Source organism: Brassica oleracea, chromosome C9 (genome assembly GCF_000695525.1).
Source record: "Brassica oleracea var. oleracea cultivar TO1000 chromosome C9, BOL, whole genome shotgun sequence".
NCBI classification, from domain to species: Eukaryota; Viridiplantae; Streptophyta; class Magnoliopsida; order Brassicales; family Brassicaceae; genus Brassica; species Brassica oleracea.
Genome location: NC_027756.1, coordinates 52,604,498 through 52,619,146, shown reverse-complemented (window position 1 = coordinate 52,619,146; position 14,649 = coordinate 52,604,498). Strand labels below are relative to the sequence as shown.

The window sequence follows — 14,649 nt, the reverse complement described above, 5'->3', positions numbered from 1 at the left end:
TTTTGTGCCCTTTCCAATATCAATTTTCGCATCATGTTTTGAACCAGGATGGCCAGTCCGGTCATACCATAAAGTGTATAATTTCGTAGGTAAACCATTCTGGTTACCATGACTATTGCCTCTATCATACTGATCTTGGCATAGTCTAGATCAAAAGAGAATGCATGTATAGTTTTTTTTTTTTTTTTTTTTTTTTGAACACAGTGGAATTACTCTTGTTATTACTCGAAAACTTTGATCAATCAAATCTTATATGCATTCACATCCTAAAGGGACTTTATGACAAAACCGATTTGTACAACAAGGAAAAACTATTAACTGCTTAGAAACAGAAGAATCTGATCATTGTCAAAGCCTATACTCTTGAGTTCACTGATGATCCATGCACCTCTCTATATGAATACGTTTGGGCAACATCCATTATACGTATATATGTATATGTAAACTAGTATTGCTCTTCTGGGATAGAACACTCGGGTGGTTTCATTTTAATCCACACTGATTTGGTAATGATGATGATGATGAAGATAGAGAACTATTCTTTCTGCTTCTTCGTGTTCTCCAAGTTAATCTGCACAAATCCATCGAAAACAACAGATGAACAAAGAGCAATTGCACAAAGCCAAAACCCAACAAATATTCATGTTTCCTTAGATTACCAGGAGAAGATCTTCGTCTGTACCAAACGATTTCCGGGCATTCTCTAGACATTTTAACGAGATCCTCTCGTGCATCCTGCAAGAATATATTCTCTGTGAATTCTTTACTAGTGTGAGTAAATGGTAGGCTCCCAGATGATTGATGTTGTCTTTCTTGCTTCTGAGATTTATATCTTCCAAAATAGTAATGAAAACTCGTATAAATAGACTATATGCAATGTCTAAAGGGAACATCTCTCACTATAAACCAAAATACTAACATCATGTGTCGACAGCATTTTCACATTTTGTTTAGTAGTCAACTTTCCTAAAACAATTTTGATAGATGATGTCTACTTTTAACCTAATAGATAACCAGATGCAACATCTCAGGGTACATAACACTGTAAGAATCAAAGCAGTGAGAGATGATCAGAAATTACTTGGAACTGGCGGGATCTCTGATCTCGAACTCATTCTTAACAGCATCGTAGCCACATATCACAATGTAGTGACCTATTGAAAACGCAAAGGAAACAAACACATGTGAAGAAATTCAGAAAATGTGGTCTTTAACCTAGAAATGGGAAAATCCAATCAGTGCCTCCAATCCCCACAGAAGAAGGTGAAGCTTGATAGCATTTTATCTTTTTGAGAAGCTAGGCTTTAAGCTCGGCTTAATTAATAATGTGATTGCTTTGCCATGTCATGGTTTCATAAATGATTACAAAAATTATCCACGTAAGAATATCAAGAGGATGACAAAACTGGGCTTCCTATTTAAGTAAGGCAGGGGGGAATTTCTCACCAGTGTAGCTGGAGTTGCTATTGTGAAGACCAGCGACAATCACTTCCTCCAACCAAGACTTGCTGCAAACACCAAAAAACGAGCATGAACGCTATGCAACTTCTTTATCATACGTTTAGCAAAACCATAGGAAACAAGAAAGACACAAATGAACTTTGTCGAGGAATAAAATTTTGAGAAGGGCTAGAGGGAATACACGACAAAGAAAAAAGCGAGAGAAGCGACCTTAGCTTGTCTTGGTCGACTAATGCAATGGCGATATAGTTCCCCGACAGTAGCAAACAAGAAATCTCATCGATACTAACTGACCTGCACTGCAAAAGCGAAGAGGTTGATTGAATTTGATTTCCAAATAACAAACAGATTACACAAGGGACGGTTTGATGACACAAGACTTTCCGCAGAAAATGCTTAAGCTGATGTAGATTTAATGAAATTGTCAATATCTAAAAAAATATCAAGTCGTCGTAACAATGGGTAGAAAAACTCATCACTAATGGAACAAACAATAGCGAGAAACTTTCTTCAACAGAGGAGCAAGTAGAAACATTTGGCAAAAAAGGGGGGTTTACCTGTATAATAATGCCAGATTCATGTGCTTTTCTAAAGAGTAAATCCACACGCAGAAGATCTTCAGGGAGCTGCTCCTGCATCATGAAAAGAATCAACATTTTATTAAACATACTAGACAACCACACAACATGACATGGTGCACGAGAAACACCATATAAGGTTAAGATACCTTGTAAAACTCCTCAATGGAGTAATTAGGATTAGCTCCGAATGTTATTGTGCAATAAGAAAATTCCACGCAGAACCTTTGCAGTAAATATGCCAGATCAACAGTCCAAATGCTGCATAAATGTCAAAAAAAAAAAAAAATTGATGATAAATATCTATGCCAAATGTTTCTCATATTCAAGAAGCATACCTATTTGTGGAGCAAATCTCAGCCAGATCCTGAATAGTACAGCTTGTGATGCCGCTAGCTCGGAGAACCATGAGAACACAAGCGAGGCCACAGTCCCACGAAGCTAGCTGGTGTACATGAGGGACCTAAAGATATAGCAAATATGATTATAAGTTTCAGACTTACACTAGATTGAGACGAAACAAAAGCATTTTGCTGGTCTTACTTCCATGTGGGACGACGAGGATGGATCTTTGAGGCTGCCATGACTAGTAACAAAGGGACGATCAAACTGTGAATATTTAGGAGAAATGGAATCTCCATCTTGTCCTTCTTCTGATCTCCCCTGGACTTTCAAAATCTTGTTGAGCAGGAAACAAAGAGGCCACATGAAGCAGTAACAGCGTTATCTAACGAGACCTGAATATACACAAAGAATCATCAAATACGATGAACAGAGCTAAAACAACTCTCATCTCCATCAGCAAATACTCTATTCAACCAAGAATCAAACAATATGCGAATCTAAGCGGACTCGTAACCGATCACAAACCTAATTCTACGATCGAGAACCAAATAATCAAATCAGGATTATTATTATTATACTGAGAGAATGAGATTTCACCTTTGCTTACGATGCAAGTCGCAATAATTCTCTGAATAGTTTTCCTCCTACTTTTTTTTCCTGGGAAAATAATAATCAAAACGGTTTGGATAAAGGAGACGAAGCTGTCGAAAGCGACTTATCCTATGATTTGCTCTAATTAAAATCCCTTTTTGCTTGTCTTTTCATCTTTCATTCCCATCTTCTATCGCCATTATTGAAGTTCCCAACAATGTTGGACATTCTCGCTGTCAGTTCTGGGGATGGGTTACCCAATTTGGCCCATTACCGACCCATTTCTATAGCTTTTCGGTGCATGTAATTTTGGCCCGTTAAGGGAGCAAACTCTACAAAAACGACAACGTAATGGACTAGTGAACTGTCGTTTATGTTCTTCTAACCTTTTCGTATTCAATTTTTTTTTGGAAGTTTGTGTATTTTAAGTTTTACATAATTTTATTTAGATTTATTTACAGTTTTTATTTTAAAAATTAAGTTTTGTTTTTTAAGGAGAAAAAATTGTAACCACTGTTATATATAAGATTCTTTAAGTTTTATATTTGAAATTAGATAACCATTTGAGAAATATCATTTTAAAATTAGATTGAATAATTTATAAAATATAGTTTTCAATTTTATCACATGTTTAACAGTATAAAAAAACTTAAAATACAGAAATTACTGATGCAATTATAATTCCTATTAAATAAAATGTGTAAACAAAAATAATTTTTATCTTAATTTGAATATACTGATCCCAATCTACATATATTTTAAATTTATTAAGCAAACAATAGTTTTGTCCTAGCACAGTGGTAAGTAAGTTTGCTTGTTATCCGTAGGACCAAGGTTCAGACACTTTCAAAATTTCCTCTATTACAGAAATTGTTGAGGTCGAAAATGGTTATTTTCCCTTAGTATACACTATTCTTGTTTGAGTGAATGTCTTTTTTCTGTATCAACAAATGACAACGTGATATGTGTAGTCTCCACTGCTTTCCCCACACCTGATATACATAAACCGTAAAAACAATTTTAAATCAAACTTATCACTCCACAAAGTACAAAAAGAGAGAAAATTTTAATCACAAAGGGCAGCAGCTAGTAAAGTAGGAAGACATTATTATATACCAAAGTAAAAAAAAAAAAAGAGTACAAAGACAAGGATTTGAATTGAAACCCATATCGAATGTAGAAGGCGGGATGTTGAACACGTAACAAAGAAGACACTGTAGACTTGTGTAATCCATATACATTAAAAAATAAAGAATACAACTTTTTTTTTTGAAAAAGAAAAGCTTATGAGAGTGCTGTGTCCAAAAAGTCAAAAACTTTTATTTTCACTTTAACAAAAGCAAGTTATTTGAATATCTGTATTAGTAGAATTTAAGACAGTCCACACCTTTTTACTTTTGTTTAGTGAACACTATTGCTCTATTGGATTTCGAATTTTGGAATTGTTAGATGTGATGTGATGGACATGACTTGAACAAATCATGAATCAAACCGTAATGTTATAAAACTTATAATCAACCATACATACTTAACATATTTTTCAACTATTTTGGGAAGGCATAAGTCATTAAGCTACGCCGACTTGAGAGAGGCCTTTAAACGGCTACGGAACGAATAGCGATGGGACCATGCGTTTGAATTAAATCCTCAGATTACGATATTGCACCACCACAAACATCCATATTAACGGAAATGCCACTTACTTACCCTTTGCATTATTTGCTGACAACGAATAACGATGCATTAAATCAGCTATAATATCAATATCAACCTTTCACATTTTTATCGGCGGCCGAGATATTAAATTTTGACACTTTCCAAGAAGAATGTATTCACTTCCTTTTTGGGGTAGTTTTCAGATAGTTATTTTTGGAATTAGTGGTGTTGTTAAGGGTATTTTCATCCTAACTCCATTTTTTTTATCTAAAATAGAGTAAAAGTGTATATGGAGTAAGGAATGTTCCAACCCACCTTCATATCTCATTCCATAATGAAATTTACTCCATAAATGAAGTAGTTTATTTTTTGTTTGTTCATCACTTCATAACGGAGTGGGAAATGGAGTAGGATTGGAGTAATTTTATTTCATTTTCACTTTTACTCCATTTTGAAGGAAAAAATGGAGTTTTACTGGAGATGCTCTAAGTAACATAACCTTAGGTAGAAATGCAACCAGTCTTTAACTAATTTGCGATTTGAAACTTTGAATTTAATTAATTTATGTTAAAATAGTTATGCCCATAATTAATTACCTTAGTAGTTAATTTGTCTCTTTTTTTTTGTCGTCGATTTGTCAATTAAATCGTGTCTAATTAATATAAATAATTCTTACCTCAAAATATGAAAATCCCTTGATTAATCCCACTTAACCTCACCAAATGCTATATAATATTTGTAGTAACTTTCTAAATTCCTTGATTAACACGAGGGACAGAACCGTAACATCCCACCACACGAGAAAGAGATTTGTCCGCCAAAAGTATAATTTAATGTTTTGAAATAAAAGTCAATATATATTATTACTCTCTATCCTACTATACTCGTGACAGAGGAAGAAGCTAAAACAGAGAAACATTGCAACTTTTTTTTATCGGCTGAATTATTTTTGAAATTATTTTGGATCTCTCTCTCACAAGAGACATGTGCTTAACTTTAATAGCCGTTTCTTAAACTCTATCCTGTCTTTCAAACAAAACCTGTTTTTCTCTTAAGTTCGGTATTAGTTTTTAAAAAAATGGAGAATTTAGTGAAGAGCTGCGCAGGGATTGAGAAGAAAAGAAGTGTCTTGACTGAATCAAAGGAGAGAAGTGGATCGAGCTACGAGAGTTCTTCAGCCGCCGCTTCGTCTTCTCCGCCACCACCACAGTCGATTCTCGGTTGGCCGATAAGGAAAGCCTCGTTTCGTAAGAGTTCAAAGGAAAACATCAAGTTCGACCATAACAAACCTGCCCTTGTCGCTGATACTGGTTTTAAAGGAAAGGAAGTGAACATTGCAGGTTAGTGCTCTGTTTTCCTATGCAATGCTCTGTCTTCGTTTCAGAGAAAAATAAAAATCGAATCTTTTTTTTTTATTTTCTAGACCTTTTTACTTTAATGTAGCTTAGAATTTAAAATTTAAAATTGTTGTTGTTCATCTGATTTTTGAAATAGACGTGGATATGATGAAGGAGAGATTTGCAAAGTTATTACTTGGCGAAGATATGTCAGGTTCAGGCAAAGGAGTGTGTACAGCTTTAGCCATATCCAACGCCATAACCAATCTCTGTGGTAAAACACTCACTATCTTTGTTGTGTTATCTCAAAACTCTCCCTTGAAAGTGTTTAACATGTTTTCTTTTTTCTAGCTACAATCTTTGGGCAGCTATGGAGACTAGAGCCTCTTCCAAGCGAGAAGAAAGCCATGTGGAGAAGAGAGATGGAGTGGATTCTTAGCGTCAGTGATCACATCGTTGAGTTAACACCTTCCACACAAACTTATCCAGACGGCAAAAAGTTCGAGGTAAGTTCTTGATCTTTTATTAGTGGAGTGTAAAATGTGTACTAATGAATCATTTTGTGGATGTTCAGGTCATGACTTGCAAACCAAGATTTGATCTTTTCATCAACCTCCCAGCTCTCCGTAAACTAGACAACATGCTTCTCGTAAGTCTCTCTCAAACTTTCTTTCTCACAATGATCAAAACCATTTGCTGTCAGTTATATATTTCCCCTTTGTTGGAAAAATAGGATGTCTTGGCGAGTTTCAAGAAAACAGAGTTCTGGTACGTTGATCAAGGGATTGTATCGTCTGAAAACGATGGCTCAGCTTCTTTCCGCAGAAAGATTCAGCGCCAAGAAGAGAAATGGTGGTTGCCTGTTCCTCGTTTAGCACCTAATGGCCTCACAGAAGATGCAAGAACAGAACTAAACCACAAGAGGGACTGTGCAACTCAGATACTTAAAGCTGCAATGGCCATCAACAGTGTCTCTCTAGCCGAAATGGATGTTCCTGAATCATACCTTGAAACCCTTCCTAAGGTTTCTATTTTTATTTCAAAACATCTCTTAGATTCGGAATAGTAAAAAAATTATATATATATATAAATTTTTGTTACTATTAACTGCGATACTGTGCGGTTTTTATGGTTACCATTCGGAGCCTTAGCTTTCTTATGAGTCTTCTTCTGACACTACACTCTTGGTGCAGAACGGTAGATCATGCCTTGGAGATGTTATTTACAGATACATAACATCGGAGAAATTTTCCGCGGAGTGTCTACTCGATTGCCTTGATCTGTCCTCTGAGCATACTGCTCTTGATATCGCGAACCGCGTGGAAGCTTCCATATACGTTTGGCGCAGAAGAGTTGAAACAAAACTTGGAGTCAACAACAACAGTTCAAGCTCTACTACACCAAAGTTATCATGGGAGATGGTTAAAGATCTAATGGCTGCTGGTGACAAAAGAGGATTGCTTGTGGAGAGATCCGAAACTCTCTTACGTTGCTTGAAGCAGCGGTTCCCATCTCTAACGCAGACTTCACTAGACATTAGCAAGATTCAATCTAACAAGGTCCAAAAAGAATAAACGTTACATTATATGATTTGCTTTTCTTGTTCCTTTTAACTTAATACTGTCTTTTTTTAATAAAATTTCAGGATATTGGGAAATCAATCTTGGAGAGCTACTCAAGGGCTTTAGAGAGCTTAGCATCAAACATTGTGGCACGTATCGATGATTTACTCTACGTGGACGACTTAACTAAACAGCCAGATGATAACAATGTGCTGTCGAGTCCAAGGGTCGGCGTTATAGCTCACAAGAAAGTAGTACCAGTCCCTTATCTAATATCTGCATCAGGAACTCCATACAGAACAAGCTTCTCAACCACACCAGGCTTCTCTCCTGCACCTAGGATTAGCCCTAGACAAGGAGACAGAACACCTTCTTATTCAAGCAAGAACACCATCAGAGTCAATGAGAAAGGTCTTCCTTCTCGAGGGTTTGGAGTGAGAAGGGTCTTGAACAACTATCTTGGCATGGAGTCGAAACTGAAAGTATGCGTGGATCCATCAGAGAGTCCAGAAACGGCAGTGAGAAACCAGATTGGTAAAGAAGGTGAAGAGGAGAAGAAAAGAGATTCAATAACATCAAAGGGTCCTCCTAAGTACAATGTGTCTTAGAGAGCTTGTAGAAACTCAATATAATGTATTTGTTTGATATGTTTACTTACAGTTTTTGTCTTTTACTCTACTGTCTACATTTGCAAATCAAAAGATACAAAGGTGAGAGTTGTCGTAGCAAAACATTCTCTCATCGAATCAGTTATGGTTGGTTAACCAGTTTATTTATTGGTAAACAACACCACCAACAAATCACTAATAACGTGTATAAGGTACAATAATTTTACTAGTGAAGAAACAGACAACAAAGTCGTTGTAGTATAGTGGTGAGTATTCCCGCCTGTCACGCGGGTGACCCGGGTTCGATCCCCGGCAACGGCGTTAACTATTTTTATTTCCCTCGTTAATTTTTTTTCTTCTTCTTTAAATCTCAGAGTCGTCTCTCTCTCTCATCGAATCTAACGGAGAGTGCAAAAAGATGACGACGAGCATTCACATCACAGCGCTCGACGGGATCGTGAACGTGAACTCACTCTTCACCCTCGCCGTCTTCATCGGACTAGCCTGGAACCCCTCCGACCCGACGAACAGCCTCGTGACCGACCCGAACTGCAGCCCGACGGCGCGCATGGCGGAGAATCTCGTCGCCTTCCACGTCTACTCCTTCGCCTCCTTCCTCTTCTCGAGCCTCGTCGCGCTGGGACTCAAACAGGTCATGAGGCTCAGCATCGCGGCGCGGGCCCCCTCTTCGTTTCACTTCTCGGCTCGGATCGATCCCGTGGTTTACTACGTTAACAAGACGGCGCTCAGATTCGGGATGGTTATCTCCGGTTTGGGATCGGTTTGCGGGTGTGTGTTTTTGATGTTGGCTTTGATTAATGTGGTTCAGATTAAGCTGGGGAGGTTTGGGTGTGGCGCGAGTGGGCATAGTTATGCGGCGGTTGTGCCGCTTTTGGTTTTGGTTCCTTGTGCGTTGTTTATTTATGTTTCGCTTATGCTTTATGCTTTTACTCGTTAGAATGATTGATTTGTATGTTGATTTGTTGAGATGTTGAATGGTGTGTGTGATTGAGAATGAGACTGATTCTTGTGATGATTCTGAGATATGGTTCGATTGGGATTAGGATCTGAGATTATGATTTAATGCTTGTTTGGTTCTGATATCTTGGAATATTTGATTAAGCAGAGTTTTTGTACAAAGGTGGTGTGTTTTTTTTTTTTGAACTCTCTACTTGGAATCAAACATCAAAAAGGGAGAAACTTTTAGATGTCCCGCCTTTGGATTAGAGTTTTTTTTTCAGCTGTTTCTAGCTTTTGTCTCTCTTTCTCGCACATATCTCTAGAACTGCGTTAAGCTGAGTTATATTCATCAGTTGCGTTTGAGGGCTGAAGGGACCTAAGGAGGTTTATGAGGTGATCTTCAGCTTAGAGCTGTTTGGTTTTGATCTCTTGGGATATTGGTAAAGCAGAGTGTTACTGTACAAAGGTGGTCTTTTTACACTATTTGCTTGGAATCAAACATCAAAATGAGAACTTTTTGATGTTCCCTCTTTTGGATTAGAACATTTCAGTCATTTCTAGCTTTGTGTCTGTCACATATCTCTAGAGCTGCTTAATCTGAGTTCTATTCATCAGTTGTTTTGAGGATTGAAGGAACTAATGTATCTAGAATCTTCACCAACTTAAAGCTTAATTCTTTTGCTGAAGGCGCATTAACGCCTTTGACAGTCGTTTTCTTTTAGTACCATAATTGGTTCGTGCTATTGCCTATTGGTTTGTCATGTAAAAACACCTCTTTGCTTTCCCAAGGGTTTGAAATGATTAGCTGAAGATTAAGGGCACTCTGAACTTACTTTAGATTATAAAAACTATGCACTTTGAGGCCGTTAATGCGACTGATTAGGTGAAGTAATTATACTATGTTCCTTTAGTGCTTCTTCCACTACTTTCTATGTGGATTTTCTTTGATCCTCCGGCCATTTTCAGTTGCTATAAATCCCAGGTTCCACAAGTAGTTTATGCACATCAAGTCATCTTTAATGGATACCTACGTTTTATCTCGCCTTCTCATCCTAGTTCTCTGCATCTACGGCCTTAAAACCGCGGTCCATGGAGCTGGAGAATGCGGGAGGAACCCTCCGGATAGAGAAGCCATAAAGCTGGCTCCGTGCGCAATGGCTGCACAAGACAAGTCTGCTAAAGTGTCGGCAACTTGCTGCGTTCGAATTAAACAAATGGGGAAGAACCCGAAATGCCTTTGCGCTGTCATGCTCTCCTCTACAGCTAGAAACTCTGGAGCAAAGCCAGAGATCTCAATGACCATTCCTAAACGCTGCAACATCGCTGATCGTCCCATTGGTTACAAATGTGGAGGTAATAACATAGTTCAATTTTTTCTCTGTCGGTCACATATGCAATTTTTCTTATCAAGTTACTTGTGTTTCTTGCAGCTTATTCTCTGCCTTGATGTGGCAGACAGAGAGCAATAAACGTTCTTCGAAACCAGTCTAAAATCATGTGTATCACTTTGTTTCAGTAATAAAGTTTGATCAAACACGACTATTGATCATGGAAATATAACTTGTTACTAGGAGCATGAGTATTTTATTTATACATTAGTGGTAGATGCGGTCAAATAATCGTCATCTTAAACTATGCAAGGTTACAACCAAAAACAAAAGATGAACAAACTAAAACATCACACTGCGAAGTTACGGATATGAATGCGTCCATATATTGCCACTGCTGAAATCAAGTGGACTAGTTAGGTTGGTCCTCTTAGTAATACAAAGAACCTGCAACAATGAAACCACTATGTTGATATAGTGATTAAGGAAATAGAGATTAATTACTAGGTAATTAAGTTATAGAAAGGTAAGGACCTTTCCACCAATTTCCCCTGGAAGTAGCGTTTGTGTCATCGGTTCGATCTTCGGTTTCTTTGTGGTGATGAGATGGAGAAGTGGAGGAGCCATCAGTTCGTGGAGGTGAATAGTGTTGCTGACCTCCGTAGTAAATGGAGGAACTGTAATAGGACGCTTCTCTCTTTTCATGGATGCTTCTCTCATCTTTGGAAACACACCAAAAGAGAGAGTGAGAACAAAAATAAAAATTCTTGGAACATATTCATAGTGTTTACTTAACTTCATCATATTGTGTAGTGCTTTAATATTGACAAATGGCCTTAGGTTGATCTTATTTGGGACTTTCAACAATAGTTGATGCAATTAACCTCAGTGTCTTACGATTTTAAGGGGATTATAGACAGTTAGACAATTTGGTAAGAATTTTAATAAAAATTTATTTTTAACAATTTTAGAATCTATGTTTATATATATTAACTATTAATATTTTGAGAGTCCTAAGCTAGTGTTTTATTTATCTGTAACTGAGACCGATCTGCGCTTAAACTAAATAAAACTCGGAAATATTATTTAAAGACTAATGTATAATTTTCCTTTAAAAAATACATATTCCAATATGAGTTTACCAATTTATTCTTAAAGTAGTTTATTAAACTTATCTGAAAGCGAAAAAAAATTATTTTATTGTTTTGTCAAAATTAGATTACCACTGGTTTGAGAAATGCTGCTTTGAACTTCATAAGCAGTGTGATTTCCGTTCTTCTTTGATACCTGCATTATAAATTGTTTCAAGTTAACTACAAACTCAATTTATGAAATAAAAGCTTCAAACCACAACCACATACATACACACATATATGAATATGCACCCCCAAGAGGATACATGCATGAATGTGATAGTTTCTATGCTTACTTGTCGTGTAGCTACTTAAGGAAAATTCTTTATGACTGTATAAAAAGCCTTATCTCTTACAAAAGCTTATCTATTTCCAAAAGATTTACACAAAGTGTGCATCATAATTCAGTTTTATTCTAGCTGTTATGTATCTGTAAATTCAACAATTTCAATTTAATTCTACACAACCGCTAAATATGTTACATGCACATACTAACATTCAGCATATACATGCATATATATAGACACACATATGTAAAGTATATATTACAGGAGGAGGGAAAATGGAGTCGAGTATAGTTGAACAAGAAGAAGCCGAAGTAGCAGAGGTTGATCCTTTGGGACCAAACAGATGATCAAGTGAAGAAGGTGAAGAAGATGAGGAAGTAGCTTTGGTTTTCTTCATATCCATGGATGATTAAGTACTAATTATAATCTCACAATGAGCTTTGTTAAGAGTAGAGCCAGAGAGAGACGTTCTCAAGATGTTGATTTGTGAGAGAGAGAGACAAGGAAGAGAAATGGATAATGATAGTTATTGATGATGATGACTTTAGTGTTTTTTGGTTTTGCCCTAACTCCCCAACGGTCTGTTATATAACCAACTTCTGATGAGACGGAGATGGGTTCACGTGATCCCCACGTGGCTCTGCCGCCGTCTTCAGCTCTCTCCATTTTGCCACGTGTTTTTCTTGTTGATGTTGTGGATAAACTTTGCTTTTACAACTTTTGTACTCTTTCTCTACAATTAAATTCACTCTCTGTTTTTGTCATTTGGATAAGTTCTTTACCTTCTTCTTTTTCTTCACTTTTATACAATGGAAAAGAAAAATAAAACTCGTGGTGATTATTGATTTTTGACATATATACATACATACATACATACATACACACTACTACAATCTCTATCTCCTTCATTTTCTTAAATTTAAATACAACAAATTGGATAATGCATGTGACTCAAATCGACTTTTTCTTGAAGGTGTGTAGCCTTTTTTTCTTGCAAAATGGCTTATTCCCTTATGAACTAGTTGTTCCTGACTTTTTCACACATGAACTTTTAAATCATGCCAAAAACCACATGAACAATAGAAAAATGACTTATTCCCCTATGAACTAGTTGTTCCCGGCTATTTCACACACAAACTTTTAATCCATGTCAAAAACCACATGAACAACTTTATTTTTTGAATTACATGCACAAACTATTGATTTTAAAGTAATTCCCCTAAAACCGTATTTGTATTATTTAAACGTTAACTTGGTTTATGATAGGTGGAGAGACGATTTAAAGAAAGAAGAGCAGCAAATACTAACTTACCAATCTCCATGTATTGTCACAAGAAACTATAAAATTGGCGTAGTCTAGGACGCTTGATTGGTTTCTTAAGCAGATGTTACTCTCAGGTTCCGGTCCTGCAGAAATTTATATATTCTCCTCAGTCAAGAAATTAATGTCATATGATCTCTTTATATGCTTTATGTCATATAACTCAAAAATATCTACCCAACCAGTTACTATGTCATGTAACTCGAAAATGCAGAATAAAATTTTTTATCCCTCGATTGATGATGAAGAGTAACGATTTCTGAGAAGAACAAAACGACATAGTATTCTATTTTTATCAACCTAAATGAAACCGACTATCTACCTGTCATAAACCAAGTTAACGTTTAAACAATACAATTTACGGTTTTAGGAGAATATAATTAGTTTAAAATCGATAGTTTGTGTATGTAATTCAAAAAATAGAATTGTTCATGTGGTTTTTGGCATAACGTAAAAGTTTGTGTGTAAAATAGCCGGAAACAACTAGTTCATAGGAAATAAATTATTATTCCGTTGTTCACGTGGTTTTTGGCATGACTTAAAAGTTCGTGTGTGAAAAAACCGAGAACAACTAGTTCATAGGGGAATGAACTATTTTCCCCCTTTTTTCTCCTAACATCTTTTAGACTGAATCACACTATTAGTCTATTATGGAGTATGGACTAAAGGTTCATGCATGGACATTCTCACATCTCGAATATTAAGCTTTGATTTTTTTTTTTTAATTTTTTTATCCAATGTAAGAGATGGGTTGTTGTTCGATAGTTGGTAAAAAAAATAAGAATATGAATAATTTAATGTAGAATGCTATACCGTCAATGTTGTTTACAAGAAATGTAGAATGCTATACAAAATAGAAAATGTTCAATCTAAAAATCCCAATAGATAAATCAAATCACACTTTGAGAAGAATGATTAGTTAAGATATGGAATCCATTTCCCTTTTATTCGTCGTTGACTTATTTGTGATATAGCACGTTTCATTTTTTTATAAATGATAGTTTGGTCTCTCCTTTGGTAGGTCTATTAACCCATTAAAGGATGTGTATATTTGATCTTTATACCGAAAATTCCGATCTAAGCCAAGCATATCAAGTCTATCATAATCAAAAATAGATGGGTTTTTTGCAGAATTGACCTATAACTTAAAGTCAAACACAAAACTAACCTTCTTTTTTTTTGAAAATTGGTTTTGCCCTATTCACCCCACAAGTTCATATAATTTACGAAAATGCCATCAATTTTTTTTTTCTTTTTTTTTTCGAAAATGACATTTTTACTCTCTCACCCTCATCATCTTCAAGTAATTACAAGATTGCCATTGTCATCAATACCACAACCACCATGAACAACCAATTTGAAGCTCTTAATGCTCTCAAAATCGATTTACCCTTCTTCTTTTTCCATTCTTGTGAACTAAACACAACATATCTCTCACTTTCTCTCCACAATGAGCTAAAAAAACCCAAGATTTTGATTCTA

The 14,649-nt window shown here is 36.1% G+C and overlaps 5 protein-coding genes and 1 non-coding gene across 6 annotated transcripts; 4 read left to right on the top strand and 2 right to left on the bottom strand.

The window, feature by feature from the left end:
• Positions 1-221: 221 nt before the first annotated feature.
• Positions 222-3,136, bottom strand: LOC106315667 (protein GUCD1). Its single transcript, XM_013753466.1, has 10 exons — positions 2,982-3,136; positions 2,583-2,776; positions 2,378-2,502; positions 2,189-2,300; positions 2,019-2,093; positions 1,672-1,760; positions 1,447-1,508; positions 1,082-1,154; positions 660-735; positions 222-571 (listed from the first exon to the last, which is right to left on the bottom strand). Exons 2-10 carry the CDS (start codon positions 2,745-2,747, stop codon positions 536-538), a joined length of 813 nt encoding a protein of 270 aa, XP_013608920.1. The 5' UTR covers positions 2,748-2,776; positions 2,982-3,136; the 3' UTR covers positions 222-535.
• Positions 3,137-5,709: 2,573 nt separating this feature from the next.
• Positions 5,710-8,195, top strand: LOC106313383 (rop guanine nucleotide exchange factor 5). The gene is made up of 7 exons (XM_013751180.1): positions 5,710-5,971; positions 6,126-6,242; positions 6,320-6,474; positions 6,543-6,617; positions 6,702-6,992; positions 7,162-7,527; positions 7,614-8,195. Exons 1-7 carry the CDS (start codon positions 5,710-5,712, stop codon positions 8,136-8,138), a joined length of 1,791 nt encoding a protein of 596 aa, XP_013606634.1. The 3' UTR covers positions 8,139-8,195.
• A 192-nt stretch (positions 8,196-8,387) lies between these two features.
• Positions 8,388-8,459, top strand: TRNAD-GUC. The gene has a single exon. It is a non-coding gene; the product is annotated as a tRNA-Asp (tRNA).
• A 71-nt stretch (positions 8,460-8,530) lies between these two features.
• LOC106316536 lies at positions 8,531-9,171 on the top strand. Its single transcript, XM_013754437.1, has one exon. It carries the CDS (start codon positions 8,557-8,559, stop codon positions 9,094-9,096), a length of 540 nt encoding a protein of 179 aa, XP_013609891.1. The 5' UTR covers positions 8,531-8,556; the 3' UTR covers positions 9,097-9,171.
• A 919-nt stretch (positions 9,172-10,090) lies between these two features.
• LOC106316434 lies at positions 10,091-10,653 on the top strand. The gene is made up of 2 exons (XM_013754324.1): positions 10,091-10,451; positions 10,529-10,653. The coding sequence occupies exons 1-2, from the start codon at positions 10,097-10,099 to the stop codon at positions 10,543-10,545; spliced, it is 372 nt and encodes a 123-aa protein (XP_013609778.1). The 5' UTR covers positions 10,091-10,096; the 3' UTR covers positions 10,546-10,653.
• Positions 10,654-10,671: 18 nt separating this feature from the next.
• On the bottom strand, positions 10,672-12,390 carry LOC106316433. Its single transcript, XM_013754322.1, has 4 exons — positions 12,109-12,390; positions 11,650-11,713; positions 10,961-11,146; positions 10,672-10,873 (listed from the first exon to the last, which is right to left on the bottom strand). The coding sequence occupies exons 1-4, from the start codon at positions 12,247-12,249 to the stop codon at positions 10,857-10,859; spliced, it is 408 nt and encodes a 135-aa protein (XP_013609776.1). The 5' UTR covers positions 12,250-12,390; the 3' UTR covers positions 10,672-10,856.
• Between the last annotated feature and the right edge of the window lie 2,259 nt (positions 12,391-14,649).

Bases quoted from the DNA above. Each gene is read 5' to 3' on its own strand.
- LOC106315667 (XM_013753466.1), bottom strand. From the start codon at position 2,747: ATGTGGCCTCTTTGTTTCCTGCTCAACAAGATTTTGAAAGTCCAGGGG. The intron at 1,155-1,446 runs GTGAGAAATTCC...CGTTTTCAATAG, and splicing joins TAGCAACTCCAGCTACACTG to GTCACTACATTGTGATATGT. The intron at 736-1,081 runs GTAATTTCTGAT...ATATTCTTGCAG, and splicing joins AGAGATCCCGCCAGTTCCAA to GATGCACGAGAGGATCTCGT.
- LOC106313383 (XM_013751180.1), top strand. From the start codon at position 5,710: ATGGAGAATTTAGTGAAGAGCTGCGCAGGGATTGAGAAGAAAAGAAGT. The intron at 6,475-6,542 runs GTAAGTTCTTGA...GTGGATGTTCAG, and splicing joins CAGACGGCAAAAAGTTCGAG to GTCATGACTTGCAAACCAAG. The intron at 6,618-6,701 runs GTAAGTCTCTCT...TTGGAAAAATAG, and splicing joins AACTAGACAACATGCTTCTC to GATGTCTTGGCGAGTTTCAA.
- LOC106316536 (XM_013754437.1), top strand. From the start codon at position 8,557: ATGACGACGAGCATTCACATCACAGCGCTCGACGGGATCGTGAACGTG.
- LOC106316434 (XM_013754324.1), top strand. From the start codon at position 10,097: ATGCACATCAAGTCATCTTTAATGGATACCTACGTTTTATCTCGCCTT.
- LOC106316433 (XM_013754322.1), bottom strand. From the start codon at position 12,249: ATGGATATGAAGAAAACCAAAGCTACTTCCTCATCTTCTTCACCTTCT. The intron at 11,714-12,108 runs GTAATATATACT...TTTATAATGCAG, and splicing joins ACTCCATTTTCCCTCCTCCT to GTATCAAAGAAGAACGGAAA. The intron at 11,147-11,649 runs GTAATCTAATTT...GTGTTTCCAAAG, and splicing joins CAGCATTTCTCAAACCAGTG to ATGAGAGAAGCATCCATGAA.